This window comes from Papio anubis, unplaced genomic scaffold, assembly GCF_008728515.1.
Source record: "Papio anubis isolate 15944 unplaced genomic scaffold, Panubis1.0 scaffold1, whole genome shotgun sequence".
NCBI classification, from domain to species: Eukaryota; Metazoa; Chordata; class Mammalia; order Primates; family Cercopithecidae; genus Papio; species Papio anubis.
This window is the reverse complement of record NW_022159127.1, coordinates 56,052-71,811: the sequence shown is the minus strand read 5'-3', so window position 1 is coordinate 71,811 and position 15,760 is coordinate 56,052. Positions and strand designations below refer to the sequence as shown.

Genomic DNA, 15,760 nt, shown 5'->3' with positions numbered 1-15,760 from the left:
CCCTAGGAAACTAATATACAAAGAGGGGAAAACGTATAAATGCAGAATAAACATTTAATACATTTTAGCTCTAATTTATGATTTTTTAAGTTTTAGCAAATTGAAAACAAAGGGTACCAATCAAACTCCTATATTAAACGTCATCATTCTTTTTTTTTTTTTTTTTTTTTTTGAGATAGAGTCTGTCTCTGTTGCCCAGGCTGGAGTGCAGTGGCACAAACAAGGATCACTGCAACCTTGACCTCCTGGGCTCAAGGGATCCCACCACCTCAGCATACCATGTAGCTGGGACCACAGGTGTATGCTACCATGCCCAGCTAATTTTTGTTTTGTTTTGTTTCTAGAGACAGGATCTCACTTTGTTGCCTAGGCTGGTCTCAAATCTTAAACTCCTGGCCTCAAGTGATCCTCCTGCCTTGGCCTCCCATAGTGCCCAAATTAGAGATGTAAGCCACCATGCCCAGCCTAAGCATCATTATTAGTAGTTAAATTTTAGCAGTGTTTCCATTCAGCAAGTGACACCTGCTGTCATGGCCTCTGTTCCACACTTTATGGGAGATCCTAGCCCATGCAGTAGGACAAATATAAGAAATGAGGCAGAGAAATGGAACTACATGAAATAAAACTCCTTATTTGCAGACGCATAATTATCTACGAAGAATGTTTCAGAAAATCTTTGGGTTGGGCCGGGCGCGGTGGCTCAAGCCTGTAATCCCAGCACTTTGGGAGGCCGAGACGGGCGGATCACGAGGTCAGGAGATCGAGACCATCCTGGCTAACACGGTGAAACCCCGGCCCTACCAAAATACAAAAAACTAGCCGGGCGCCTAGTCCCAGGCTACCCGGGAGGCTGGAGGCAGGAGAACGGCGCGCGGAACCCGGGAGGCGGAGCTTGTGAGCTGGAGATCCGCCACACCGTGACTCCAGCCTCCAGCTACAGAGCCAGACTCTGTGTTTCAAAAACAAAAACAAAACAGCAAAAACAACAACAACAAACTAGGCCGCATTTAGGTGGCTGGCCTGTAGTCCCAGCTATCTCGCCAGAGGCTGGGAGGGCAGGAGAATGAAGGAACCCGGAGGCTTGGTAGCGAGCCAGATCCCGCCGCATCAGCACTCCAGCGTGCCTAGGATAGAGCTGAGCCTGCCTCAGAAAAGAAAATTTTGTTATTTTTTGAGAAGGAGCCTTACTCTGGAGGTCTGTGGGCTGAAGTGCAGCAACCACCGCAGCCTCAACCTCCTGGGCTCAAGCAATCCTACCTCAGCCTCCCAAGTAGCCAAGACCACAGATATGTGCTATTTTCTTATTTTTGTAGAGACAGAGTCTCCTGTTGCCTTAGTGGGCCGCTTCTTTGAACTCCTCTGGTTCATGATCTCCAACTTGTTCTCCCAAAGTGCTGGGATTATAGGTATGAGCTATAGCACCTGGACTCAGAAAATCTTTGGATAAACCATTAGAATTAATAAGAGACTTTAGCTAATAAGAGAGGTTGCTACATACCAGATTAATATACAAATATGAATAGTATGCCTATAAACCAGTAATAATGCAGTAGGAAAAAAAGTGCCCATTCATTATAGCAATAAAATCTATGAGCAGTAGGAATAAATCTAACAAAAATATGTAAGATCTTAACAGAGAAAATAACATTGAAGAGTATGAAAGACCTGAATAAATGGAGAATTATACCATGTTCATGGATGGTGAGACTCAACATTGTAAAGATGTGAATTCTCCCCTAAATTAATCTAGAAGTTCAATACAATAATGAAGCTTGTCAAACTGATGCTAATATTTATGAGGTAGAAGGGTCAACAGCATTTTTGAAAAAAATGTTACTTGAGGCCATGCCTGGTGGCTCAACACCTGTAATCCCAGCACTTTGGGAGGCCAAGGCGGGTGGATCACGAGGTCAGAAGTTCGAGACCAGCCTGGCCAACATAGTGAAACCCCATCTCTACTAAAAATACAAAAATTAGCCAGGCATGGTGGCGTGTGTCTGTAATCCCAGCTACTCAGGAGGCTGAGGCAGGAAAATCGCTTGAACTTTGGAGGTTGGAGGATGCAGTGAGCCGAGATTGTACCACCGCACACCAGCCTGGGCAACAGAGAGTGAGACTCCATCTCAAAAAAAAAAAACTTGAGGAGGTGGGGCAACTCATTTTAAAGTTTTGGTAATACTGTGAAGTGTTGGTGCAGAGACAGGCAAATTGAGAAAGTGAACTGAATAAAAATCTCATCAATAGATCCATAAATTATGGACACTAGATGTATAACAGTAGTACCATTACAAATTAGTGGGGAAGGCTGGGTGTGGGGGCTCATGCCTGTAATCCCAGCATTTTGGGAGGCCAAGGTGGGCGGATCACTTGAGGTCAGGAGTTTGAGACCAGCCTGGGCAACATGGTGAGACCCTGTCTCTCATTTAAAACAACAACAGGCCGGGCGCGGTGGCTCACGCCTGTAATCCCAGCACTTTGGGAGGCCGAGGTGGGCGGATCACAAGGTCAGGAGATCGAGACCACGGTGAAACCCCGTCTCTACTAAAAATACAAAAAATTAGCTGGGCGCGGTGGCAGGCGCCTGTAGTCCCAGCTACTCAGGAGGCTGAGGCAGGAGAATGGCGTGAACCCGGGAGGCGGAGCTTGCAAGTGAGCTGAGATCACGCCACTGCCTGGGCGACAGCGCAAGACTCCGTCTCAAAAAAAAAAAAATTAAAATTAAACAACAACAACAAAATAGTGGGGAAAGGATAAACTTTTCAATAAATGGTGCCAGAAAAGTTGTTTATATGGAAAAAAAAATTAGAATACTATGTACAAAATAAATTGAAGTAAATTAAAGCCCTAAAAGTGAAAAACAGAACTTTAAAAAATTCTTTATGTCCTTGAGATAGGGAAGGATTTCTTAAAATACAGAAGAAGCATACCACTAACTGATTGATAAATTTGACTGTATTAAAACTAAAATCGGTACTGGGTGTGGTGACCCACGCCTGTAATCCCAGCACTTTGAGAAGCCAAGGTGGGCTGACCACCCGAGGTCAGGAGTTTGAGACCAGCCTGGCCAACATGGTGAAACCCCATCTCTACTAAAAATACAAAAATTAGCCAGGCGCCTGTAATCCCAGCTACTTGGGAGGCTGAGGTAGGAGAACTGCACAAACCCAGGAGGCCGAGGTTGCAGTGAGCCGAGATTGCGCCACTGCACTCCAGCCTGGGAGACAAAGCAAGACTCTGTCTCAAGAAAAATAAATAAATACATAATAAAAATACAAAAATTAGCCAGGCATGGCGGAGATGAGGTTAGAGAAGTACCGGGATGGGAAGCATGCAGATCATATAGGGCATTTTAGCTTATGAGAACTTTGGAGTTGGATGATAAACCATTGGAAAGTTTTGTGTAGAGGAGTAATGTGATTTCACTTATGTTTTAGAAGGATCACTCTGGCTGCTGTATTCAGACTAGACTGAAGTTGCAAGGAGGCTATTAAAATAGCCTTTAGGGCCAGGTGCCACTTTGGGAGGCCGAGGCGGGCGGTTGAGGTCAGGAGTTTGAGACCAGCCTGGCCAACATGGCAAAATCCGTCTCTACTTAAAGTACAAAAATTAGGCCAGGCACGGTGGCTCACGCCTGTAATCCCAGCACTTTGGGAGGCCGAGGCAGACGGATCACGAGGTCAGGAGATCAAGACCATGCTGGCTAACACGGTGAAACCCCGCCTCTACTAAAAATACAAAAAAATTAGCCAGATGTGGTTGCAGACGGCTGTAGTCCCAGATACTCGGGAGGCTGAGGCAGGAGAATGGCGTGAACCAGGGAGGCGGAGCTTGCAGTGAGCCGAGATTTTGTCACTGCACTCCAGCCTGGGCAACAAAACGAGACTCCATCTCAAAAAAAATAAAAAATAAAAAAACACAAAAGTTAGCTGGGCGTGGTGGCGGGCGCCTGTAATCCCAGCCACTTGGGAGGCTGAGGTAGGAGAATCACTTGAACTCTGAAAGCGGAGGTTTCAGTGAGCTGAGATTGCGCCACTGCACTCCAGCTGGGGCAACAAGAGCAAAACTCCATCTCAGCAAATAGCCTCTAGATGATAAGTGATGGTGACTTGGATCAAGGTGGCAGCAGCAGCCATGGAGAGAAGTGGTGGGATTTTGCTATTCTGAAGGTGAAACCAACAACATGGAGTCAAAGATGACACAATGTCTTTGATCTAAACAGCTGGTAGAATGGAGGTTACGTTTCCTAAGATGGATAAGAGTGTAGGAAAGGTAGATTTAGGATGGAGGTGAACAAAAAGTATCGTTTTGCACATGTTAAGATGCTGTGATTGGCTGGGCGTGGTGGCTCATGCCTGTAATCCCAGCATTTAGGGAGGCCAAGGCAGGAGGATTGCTTCAGCCCACCAGTTTGAGACCAAGCTGGGCAACATAGTGAGACTGTGTCTCTATTTATTTAAAATAAATAATTTTTTTAAAAAGATGCTATCATATTATGAAATATGTGTTTGGTCTTCATCCCTCTTTCCTGGCATACAACTAAAATCCTTAGAATCTCCAAAGTGGTGTCTCTTTGTATGCTCATGAATTGACTGCTGGCTGAGTGGCAGCCTCAGGTTTGGGGCTGGTCACCAGAAAGGTCAAGCAGGAGTAGAGAAGTAGGACTTTCAGCCCACCCCCAGCCTCTGGGGAGGAGAGAGAGGCTAAAAGTTAATTTGATCACCAATGGCGAATGATGTCATCATTCATGCCTACATAACGAAGTTTCCATAAAACCCAAAAGGCCTGGGTTTAGAGTGCTTCCAGATAGCTGAACATGTGGAGGTTCCTGGAGGGTGGTGCACTTGGTGGGGGCGTGGAAGCTCCAAGCGCCTTCCCACGTGCCTTGCCCTATGCATCTCTTCATCTATATCCTTTGTAATATCCTTTATAAGAAACCAAGAAACTTAAGTGTTTTCCTAAGTTCTGTGAGCTACTCTAGCAAATTAATCAAACTTAAGGAGGGCATTATGGGAACCCCAGTTTATAGCTGGCTAGTCAGAAGCACACATAAAACAAGCTGGGGCCTGCAATTGGCATCAGAAGTTGGGGGATGCCTTCTGGGACTGAGCCTTCAACCTCTGGGATCTGATGCTCTCTCCAGTTACATAGTGTTAGAATTGAATTGAATTACAGGACAACTTGCTGGTGTCAGTGCAGAACTGATTGCTTGCTTGATGTTTGAAACTATGAGCCTGGATGGGATCCTAAATACTCCCTAGGGAACGATATAGGTAGAGAAGATGTTTGAGGCCTGAGACCCTGTACATTCCAAAATTTGGAGATTAGGAAAATGGAGAAGAACCAGCAAAGGAGACTGAGAAGGAGTAGCCGGTGAGGTAGGAGAGCCATGAAGGAGTAGTGTCCTGGTGGTCAAGTGAAAAAAGTGTTTTAGGATGAAGACAATGACCAACTGTGTAGGCAAAATGAAGACAAAGAAATGATCATTGGATTTGACAACACGCAAGTTACTAATAACCATAAAAAGGATGGTTTTGGCCAGTCCCGATGGCTAACGCCTGTAATCCCAGCACTTTGGGAGGCCGAAGCAGGCAGAGCACCTGAAGTCAGGAGTTTGAGACCAGCCTGGCCAACATGGTGAAACCTCATCTCTACCAAAAATACAAAAATTAGCTGGGTGTGGTAGCACGCATCTGTAATCCCAACTACTCAGGAGGCTGAGGCAGGAGAATCTCTTGAACCCGGGAGGCAGAGGTTGCAGTAAGCCGAGATCGCGCCACTGCACTCCAGCCTAGGTGATAGAGTGAGACTCTAACTCAAAAAAAAAGAGTGGTCGGCCGGGCGCGGTGGCTCAAGCCTGTAATCCCAGCACTTTGGGAGGCCGAGACGGGCGGATCACGAGGTCAGGAGATCGAGACCATCCTGGCTAACAAGGTGAAACCCCGTCTCTACTAAAAAATACAAAAAAATAGCTGGGCGAAGTGGCGGGCGCCTGTGGTCCCAGCTACTCGGGAGGCTGAGGCAGGAGAATGGCGTGAACCCGGGAGGCGGAGCTTGCAGTGAGCTGAGATCCGGCCACCGCACTCCAGCCTGGGGGACAGAGCCAGACTCAGTCTCAAAAAAAAAAAAAAAAAAAAGAGTGGTTTTGATGGATGATGATGAAAACCTGACTGGAATGGGTTCAAGAGAGACAGAGAGACAGCAAATACAAACAAAACAGAACAAAACTATTTCAATGAATTTTGTGTAAAGGGAGTTGAAAAGAAAAATGGAATAGAAGCCAAAAGTAGATGTGAAATCAAGGGGAAGTTTTTTTGGTTTTTTGTTTTTGAGACGGAGTCTCGTGTCACCCAGGCCAAAGGGGAAGTTTTTGTTGGCACATCTGTTTGTTTGTTTTTGAGTTACAGTCTTGCTCTGTCGCCTAGGCTGGAATGCAGTGTCGCAATCTCGGCTCACTGCAGCTTCTGCCTCCCAGGTTCAAGCGATTCTCCTGCCTCACCCTCCTGAGTAGCTGAGATTACAGGCGCCCACCACCATACCCAGCTGATTTTTGTATTTTTAGTAGAGATGGGGCTTCATCATGTTGGTCAGGCTGGTCTAGAAATCCTGACATCAAGTGATCTGCCCGCCTCAGCCTCCCAAAGTGCTGGGATTACAGGTGTGAGGCACCGCGCCCGGCCTGTTTGTTTGAGGTGCAGTCTCACTCTGTTGCCCAGACTGGAGTGCAGTGGCGCAATCTCTTCTCACTACAACCTCCACCGCCCAGGGTCAAGCAAATCTCCTACGTCAGCCTTCTGAGTAGCTGGGATTACAGGTATGCTCCACCATGTCCGGCTGATTTTTTGGTACTTTTAGTAGAGATGGGGTTTCACCATGCTGGCCAGGCTGGTCTTGAACTCCTAACCTCAGGTGATCTGCCTGCCTCGGCCTCCCAAAGTGCTGGGATTACAGGCGTGAGCCACCACGCCCGGCCTCTGTTTTTAAGATAGGAGATACTTGATACCATGTTTGTACAATATTTGCAATTACCCACTTTGTGTACAGAGGGGAATGATTTTGAATTCAGCTTAAGCACAGCTTATTTCTGTCTGGCTTGGGTTCAGAGACCCACCCTTCCTAAGCAATGTCACATTTGCTTCTGCAAGGTGCCCTGAAGGCACTACCAGCCCGGGATCAATTTTCAGGTTAATTTTTCTTTTTTTAAACTTTATTTATTTATTTTTATAGAGATGGGGATCTTACCATGTTGCCCAGGCTGATCTCGAACTCCTGGGCTCAAGCGATCTGCCCGTCTCAGCCTCCCAAAGTGCTGTGATTACAGGCATGAGCCACTGTGTCCGGCCTATGTTAATTTTTCGGATTGAGATTTCCCACACCAAGCAGGTAAAGTAAATCTGGCCTCCAGAATCTCACAAGGCAAACCACTGGGCTTCAGTATTTCACCTAGGGCCTTTTTTTCCCTACCCAGGGCCCTGCAAAGACAAACTTTCTTTACCTTCTCATTGGACTTAGACAGTCAGAATTTTTAGTCCCTTTTCACTAAGGTTGTGGTCCTCAGAGGGTTCTAACTTCCCAGCTGTCAGCTCTAATAGATCAGAGTTTGGTACTGGTAAGGACCTAGTCCCTTAGCCATTACTGGCCCACACAGCTCAGGCTGTGCTGCCTCCGCTTAGCTGGCGTCTAGGGATTTCTACATCTTTCTTGCAAGCTCAGCCACACCTTTAAAAAACTTCAGCTGTATTTTATCCAGCATCTCTAGGGATTTGTGGCAGAAAAGTTTTCACCACTATTTTGCTGGAACCAGAAATTTTTCTCCTCACTCTACCTGGCTAATTCCTGCTCACCTTTGAGGTCTCAGTTTAAATGTTACTTCTAAAGAGGTATCCCCAACCTTCTCCATCTCAGTCTAAGCTAGGATACTACTCATAGCCCCTTTATACTACTCATAGCACCTTCTTTCTTTCTTAGCACTTAACTTGTCATTGTAACTTCATACAAGTCTTTGTTGAATTTAATTAAATTTAACTATATATATACACACACACACACACACACACACATATATATGGAATCTCACTCTGTCGCCCAGGCTGGAGTGCAATGGTGCAATCTCGGCTCACTGCAACCTCCACTTCCTGGGTTCAAGCAATTCTCCTGCCTCAGCCTCCCAAGTAACTGGGATTACAGGTGTGCGCCACGATGCCCGATTTTTTTTTTTTTTTTTTTAGTAGAAATGGGGTTTCGCCATGTTGGCCAGGCTGGTCTTGAACTCCTGACCTCAAGTGATCCACCTGCCTCAGCCTTCCAAAGTGCTGGTATTACAGGTGTGAGCCACCTGTAATTTAACTTTTTCAGAGACAGAGTCTCTGTGGCCCAGGCTGGTGTGCAGTGAGTGTTGTGATCATGGCTCACTGCAGCCTCCACCCCCTGGATTCAAGTGATCCTCCTGCCTCAGCCTCCTAAATAGCTAGGACTACAGGTGCCCTCCATCACACCTGGCTAATTTAAAAAATATATATATATATATTTTTAATATATATATTTATATATTTATTTATATATATATATATTTTTTTTGTAGAGATAGGGTCTTGCTATGTTGAATAGCCTATTCTCTCACTCCTGGGCTCAAGCTATCCTCCTGCCTCTGTCTCCCAAAGTGCTGGGATTACAGGCATGAGCTACCACCCTGGGCTGGAGTCTTTGTTTAATGTCTGATAACCATTTTAGATTGAAAACAACATGAAGGCAAAAATCAAATGTGTTGGCTCAACATATAGCAAAAGGCCTGATTTATTGAACATGCTCATGCCTGTAATCCTAGTATTTTGGGAGGCTGAGGCCAGAGGATCTCTTGAGCCTAGGAGTTCAAGACCAGCTTGGGCAACATAGTGAGACCTCATCTCTATATTTAAAAAATGAAAGAAGGCTGGGCACGGTGCCTCACGCCTGTAATCTCAGCACTTTGGGAGTCCAAGGCGGGTGGATCACGAGGTCAGGAGTTCAAGACCAGCCTGGCCAGATGGTGAAACCCCATCTCTACTAAAAATACAAAAATTAGCCAGGCATGATCGCGGGCGCGATGGCGGGTGCCTGTAATCCCAGCTACTCGGGAGGCTGAGGCAGGATAATCGCTTGAACCTGGGAGGTGGAGGTTGCAGTAAGCTGAGATCGCGCCACTGCACTCTAGCCTGGGTTACAGAGCAAGACTCTGTCTCAAAAAAAATAAATAAATAAAGAAGAAGAAGATGTTCAATAAATTTTGCTAATAAAACAAGTAATTTTGTAAAAAATTAGTCTCAGGTTTTTTTTGGTTTTTTTTTTTGGTTTTTTGTTTTTGTTTTTGTTTGAGACAGAGCCTTGCTCTATTGCCAGGCTGGAGTGCAGTGCCGTGACCTCAGCTCACTGCAACCTCCACCTCCTAGGTCCAAGCGATTCTCCTGCCTCAGCCTCCTGAACAGCTGGGACTACAGGCGTGCACCACCACGCCCAGCTAATTTTCATATTTTTAGTAGAGACGGGGTTTCATCATATTGGCCAGGATGATCTTTGGCTCTTGACCTTGTGATCTGCCCGCCTCGGCCTCCCAGAATGCTGGGATTACAGGCATAAGTCACCGTGCCCAGGTGATAACAATCTAGTATTAAGTGATGTGTTGAAACCTATTATCTTCTGTGTCTTGGCAATTATATTCTCCAACAAGAAAGAGTTCTTAATGGAATAAAAGAGGCTTCTGATTATTATTTTAGTTGACTCACCTTAGAAAAGGATTGTTCACTTTGGGAGGCTGAGGCAGGAGGATTGCTTGAGTCCAGGAGTTAGAGACCAGCTGGGGTAACATAGCGAGACCTTATCTCTATTAAAAAAAAAAAAAAATAGCCAGGCATGGTGGTGCACACCTGTAGTCCCAGCTACTTAGAGGCTGAGGTAGGAGAATCACTGAAACCAGGAGTTTAAGGTTGCAGTGAGCATTTTTTATTTGTTTGTTTTTTGGGTGTTTGTTTTTTGAGATGGAGTCTTGCTCTGTGGCCCAGGCTCGAGTGCAGTGGTGCAATCTTGGCTCACTGCAACCTCTGCCTCCCAGGTTCAAGCAATTCGTCTGCCTCAGCCTCCCAAGTAGCTGGGATTACAGGTGTGTAATCCACCACACCCAGCTAATTTTTGTATTTTTGGTAGAGACAGGGTTTTACCATGTTGTCCAGGCTGGCCTCGAACTCCTGACCTCAGGTGATCCCCCCCCCCCCCCAGCCTCCCAAAGTGCTGGGCTTACAGGAGTGAGCCACTGTGCCCAGCCGCAGTGAGCTTTGATCACACCACTGCACTGCAGCCTGGGCAACAGAGCAAGATCCTGTCTCAAAACAAAATAAAATAATTGTAATGTAGGTTTTGGTAACCACACGTGTCTTTTCCTCTTCAGAATGGAGATCTCCTCTCATCAGTCTCACCTCCTGCAGCAACTGAACGAGCAGCGCAGGCAAGATGTATTTTGTGACTGCAGTATTCTAGTTGAAGGGAAGGTCTTCAAAGCACATCGAAATGTATTATTTGCTAGTAGCGGCTACTTTAAAATGCTTCTTTCTCAGAATTCAAAAGAGACAAGTCAGCCAACCACAGCTACATTTCAGGCTTTCTCCCCTGACACTTTTACAGTTATCTTGGACTTCGTATATTCTGGCAAACTGTCTCTTACTGGTCAGAATGTCATAGAAGTGATGTCGGCTGCTAGCTTCCTTCAGATGACTGATGTCATAAGTGTATGTAAGACTTTTATTAAATCTTCCTTAGACATTAGTGAGAAAGAAAAAGATCGCTATTTCAGTCTCTCAGATAAAGATGCCAATTCTAATGGTGTAGAACGTTCCTCTTTTTATAGTGGTGGCTGGCAAGAAGGAAGCAGTTCTCCACGTTCTCACCTAAGCCCAGAGCAAGGAGCAGGTATAATAAGTGGAAAATCTTGGAATAAGTATAATTATCATCCAGCCTCCCAGAAGAATACTCAACAACCCTTGGCCAAGCATGAACCAAGGAAAGAGTCCATTAAAAAGACCAAACATTTGAGATTGTCACAGCCTTCTGAAGTTACTCATTATAAGTCAAGCAAACGAGAAGCACGAACATCTGATTCTTCCAGCCATGTTTCCCAGTCTGAAGAACAAGCACAAATTGATGCTGAAATGGACTCTCCTCCTGTTGGCTATCAGTACGGTCAAGGATCTGATGTCACATCCAAAAGTTTTCCAGGTACCCAAGAAGGGCATAAGTCCCCTCCTCTAGGTTCCAAAGTGCTATATAAATCGGTCTCCTGTCAAAACACCCTTAGTTTCAGGTGCTCTAAGCAGTTGAAGCAAGTGATTTTTTTCAAAAGTTCTATTTCTGTAATGAAATTTATTTAGTAATGACAGGCGTGGTGGCTCACGCCTGTGATTCCAGCAGTTTGGGAGGCTGAGGTGGGCAGATCACCTGAGGTCAGGAGTTCAAGACCAGTCTGGTCAACATGGCAAAACCCCATCTCTACTAAAAGTACAAAAAAATTAGCGGGGCATGGTGGCATGTGCCTGTAATCCCAGCTATTCAGGAGGCTGAGGCAGGAGAATCACCTGAACCCAGGAGGCGGAGGTTGCAGGGAGCTGAGATTGCGCCACTGCCCTCCAGCCTGGGTGACAGAGCGGGAGTCCTTCTCAAAAAACAAAAAAAAATAGCCAGGCATAGTGGTGCACACATGTAGTCTCAGCTACTCAGGAGGCTGAGGCAGGAGAATCACTTGAACCTGGGAGGCAGAGGTTGCAGTGAGCTGGGATTGCACCACTGCACTCCATCCTGGGCAATAGAACGAGACTGTGTCTCAAAAAAAAAGGAAGAAGAAATTTGTTTCATAAAACGTGGATTTAAATTTTTTAATTCAAAATAATATTGAATAAATATAATGACAATCAAAATAATAAGAGTACTAAGAGTCAGAACCCATGATTTTTCAAACCTGTATCTGTGGGTGGTTAGATTACTCTTAAATGTTTAAAGCTCTTTTCTAAATAGTTCAATCTCTAAGACACATATTTTCACTTTTAAATAGTCTTTTTTTTTCTGTGTATTTACTCAGAGGAATATTTAGCTTATTAAGATACAAACACAGGTTGGGCGCGGTGGCTCACGCCTGTAATCCCAGCACTTTGGGAGGATGACGCAGGCAGATCACAAAGTCAGGAGTTCAAGACCAGCCTGGCCAATATGGTGAAACCCTGTCTCTACTAAAAATACAAAATAAATAAGCTGGGCGTGGCACACGCCTGTAATACCAGCTACTCAGGAGGCTGAGGCAGGAAAATTGCTTGAACCCGGGAGGTGGAGGTTGTGGTGAGCTGAGATCATGCCACTGTACTCCAGCCTGGGTGACAGAGGGAGATTCCATCTCAAAAAAAAAAAAAAGATACAAATACATTTTTTTTCTTCTTTTTTTGAGACGGAATTTTGTTCTTGTTGCCCAGGCTGGAGTGCAATGCGCAATCTCAGCTCACCACAACCTCTGCCTCCCGGGTTGAAGCAATTCTCCTGCCTCAGCCTCCGGAGTAGCTGGGATTACAGACGTCTGCCACCACGCCCAGCTAATTTTTTGTATTTTTAGTAGAGACGGGGTTTCTGCACGTTTCCCAGGCTGGTCTTGAACTCCTGACCTCAGGTGATCTGACCTCCTCGGCCTCCCAAAGTGCTGGGATTACAGGCATGAGCCGCTGCGCCCAACACATCATTTTTTTTTTTTTAAGGAATGCCTGTAGTCCTAGCTACTGGGGAGGCTAAGGCAGAGCATCACTTGAGCCCAGGAGTTAAAAGACCAGCAGAGGAAACATAGAGCCCATCTCCCACCCAAAAAAGAACACCTCACATACAACCCATGACACTGGTCCTGTAAGTCTACAGTGGACCAATGTGCAACATGAGACATCTCATTTTCATGATAATAGTAAAACGCAGAAAGATCATGTAAGTTGACAGTTTCAGAATAATCCTCCCTCACTCTGGAAGTAGAGAATAGGGATAAGAAATGCGTATCATACAATTTTCCCCCCAGTTAATCAGTTAACAAATTTGCCTAATAGTTTCCATGTAAATTTAAAGGAAAATTATATTAACATGAAACTCCTCAAGGTTGTAAGATACAGATTACATATTTATTTTATTTTATTTTGCTATTTTGTAGAGATGGTGGGTCTCATTATATTTCCCAGGCTGGTCTTGAACTCCTGGCCTGAAATGATCCTCCCACCTCAGCCTCCCAGAGTGCTGGGATTACAGGAATGAGCCACTGTGTCCAGCCTGATTTTTATTTTATAAAAGTTTCAAACATATACAAAAGTAAAAAGAGAATGGTATAATTAACCTCCATGCATCCATGACCTAGTCCCACAACCTCTAACTCATGGCCTGTCTCATGTCTGTATCCTTATCCCTAACCCACTCCCTTTATTACTTTTAAACCAATCTCAGACATCATATGTTTTCACTTGTAAATCGTTCAGAATGTGTCCTTAAAATAGTATAGAAAAAAACTACAATACTATTGTCATACCTAAATTGAACAATAATTATTTATTTATTTATTTATTTATTTTTTGTTTTGAGACAGGGTCTCACACTGTTGCCTAGACTGGAGTGCAGTGGCACAATCTTGGCTCACTGCAACTTTCACCTCACGGGTTCAAGCGATTCTACCACCTCAACCTCCCAAACCGCTGGGATTACAGGCATGCGCCACCACACCTGGCTAATTTTTTTTACTTTTGGTAGAGATGGGGTTTTACCATGTTGGCCAAGCTGGTCTCAAGCCCCTGACCTCAAGTGATTTTCCTCCAAGAAAAAAGCTTAAATATTAAATACTTTTACTTTGAAATTGTGTACAGTTTTCCCGTCTATTTTTTCGTATTTTTTAGTAGAGACGGGGTTTCACCGTGTCAGCCAGGATGGTCTCGATCTCCTGACCTCGTGATCCGCCCGTCTCGGCCTCCCAAAGTGCTGGGATTACAGGCTTGAGCCACCGCGCCCGGCCGAAATTGTGTACAGTTTTAAAATATAGTACTATTTTACATTTAAAATCTAATGACCCTAATGCATTAAATTAAAAAAAAAAAAAAAGGCACGGCAGGCCAGGCACAGTGGCTTACGCCTGTAATCCCAGTACTTTGGGAGGTAGAGGCGGGCGGATCACGAGGTCAGGAGTTTGAGACCAGCCTGACCAACATGGTGAAACCCTGTCTCTACTAAAAACACAAAAATTAGCTAGGCGTTCTGGTGCGTGTCTATAATCCCAGCTACTCAAGAGACTGAGGCAAGAGAATTGCTTGAACCCAGGAGGCAGAGGTTGCAGTGAGCAGAGATTGCGTCTTGCACTCCAGCCTGGGCGACAGAGTGAAACTCCATCCCAAAAAAAAAAAAAAAAAGCATGGCAGTCTGTATCAGTCTGAATTTACCCAACTTGCTTTTTTTTATTTTTTGTTTATTTTTTTAGACGGAGTCTCGCTCTGTCGCCCAGGCTGGAGTGCAGTGGCGCCATCGCAAGTTCTACCTCCTGGGTTCACACCATTCTCCTGCCTCAGCCTCCAGTGTAGGTGGGACTACAGGCGCCTGCCACCATGCCCGGCTAATTTTTTGTATTTTTTAGCAGAGAAGGGGTTTCACTGTGTTAGCCAAGATGGTCTCGATCTCCTGATCTTGTGATCTGCCCGCCTTGGCCTCCCATAGTGCTGGGATTACAGGCATGAGCCACCATGCCCAGCCGAATTTACCCAACTTTCTAAATATATCAAATACTGAAGTTAAAGTTCTATACTTAGAATTACATTGACAATCTAGTCTTAATAAAATTTCTTTCATCTGTTATTTTTTGGGCTCACCAACTCTTTGTGCATTCTTTTTATTTCATAATTTTTTTTAAGTTTATTTTTTTCTTGTTTCCAGTGGGGTTGGATTGGATTCTTTCTGTTATTAGAATTGTTATTATGAACTTTCCAATGATTTAATCAGAGCGTCTCTTGACAGATGATCTGCCCCGGATGCGATTCAAGTGCCCGTACTGCCCACATGTGGTGAAGCGGAAGGCAGACCTAAAGCGCCACCTTCGCTGTCATACAGGAGAAAAGCCCTATCCATGTCAAGCCTGCGGAAAAAGATTTAGCAGACTAGACCATCTAAGTAGCCATTTTCGAACAGTATGTATGATTTTTTTTCATCGTTTTACTAATTCTTTTTTGTTTTCTTTGTTTGTTTGTTTGTTTTGAGATGGAGTCTTGCTCTGTCGCCCAAGCTAGAGTGTAGTGGCGGGATCTCGGCTCACTGCAACCTCTGCCTCCTGGGTTCACGCCATTCTCCTGCCTCAGCTTCCCTAGTAGCTGGGACTACAGGTGCCTGCCACCACGCCCAGCTAATTTCTTTTTTTTTTTTTTTTTTTTGGATTTTTAGTAGGGACAGGGTTTCACTGTGTTAGCTAAGATGGAGTTTTTGTTTTCTTGAGATGGAGTTTCACTCGTTGCCCAGCCAACAATCTCAGCTCACTGCAACCTCTGCCTCCTGGGTTCAAGCAATTCTCCCGCCTCAGCCTCTTGAGTAGTTGGGATTACAGGGGTGTGCCACGCCCGGCTAATTTTTGTATTTTTAGTAGAGATGGGGTTTCACTACATTGGCCTGGCTGGTCTCCAACACCTGACCTCAGGTGATTCACCTGCTTTAGCCTCCCAAAAGTGCTGGGATTACAGGCATGAGCCACCACGCTCGGCCT

At 45.1% G+C, this 15,760-nt stretch overlaps 1 protein-coding gene across 8 annotated transcripts in view; it reads left to right on the top strand.

Annotated features, from left to right (window-relative positions):
- The window catches only part of ZBTB8A (zinc finger and BTB domain containing 8A), a 67,873-nt gene that overhangs the window by 45,696 nt on the left and 6,417 nt on the right, over positions 1 to 15,760 (top strand). For 4 of the 8 annotated variants that reach the window (XM_031661137.1, XM_031661135.1, XM_021938991.2 and 1 more), the window contains 2 exons: positions 10,415 to 11,238; positions 15,025 to 15,194. In XM_031661137.1, coding sequence (XP_031516997.1) covers positions 10,416 to 11,238; positions 15,025 to 15,194 — 993 coding nt within the window. In that variant the 5' untranslated portion in view covers position 10,415. Of the gene's footprint in view, positions 1 to 6,666; positions 6,812 to 10,109; positions 10,130 to 10,414; positions 11,239 to 15,024; positions 15,195 to 15,760 lie in introns of those variants that run through there. The other 4 variants (XM_031661139.1, XM_031661138.1, XM_009204029.4 and 1 more) reach the window with 4 other exon arrangements.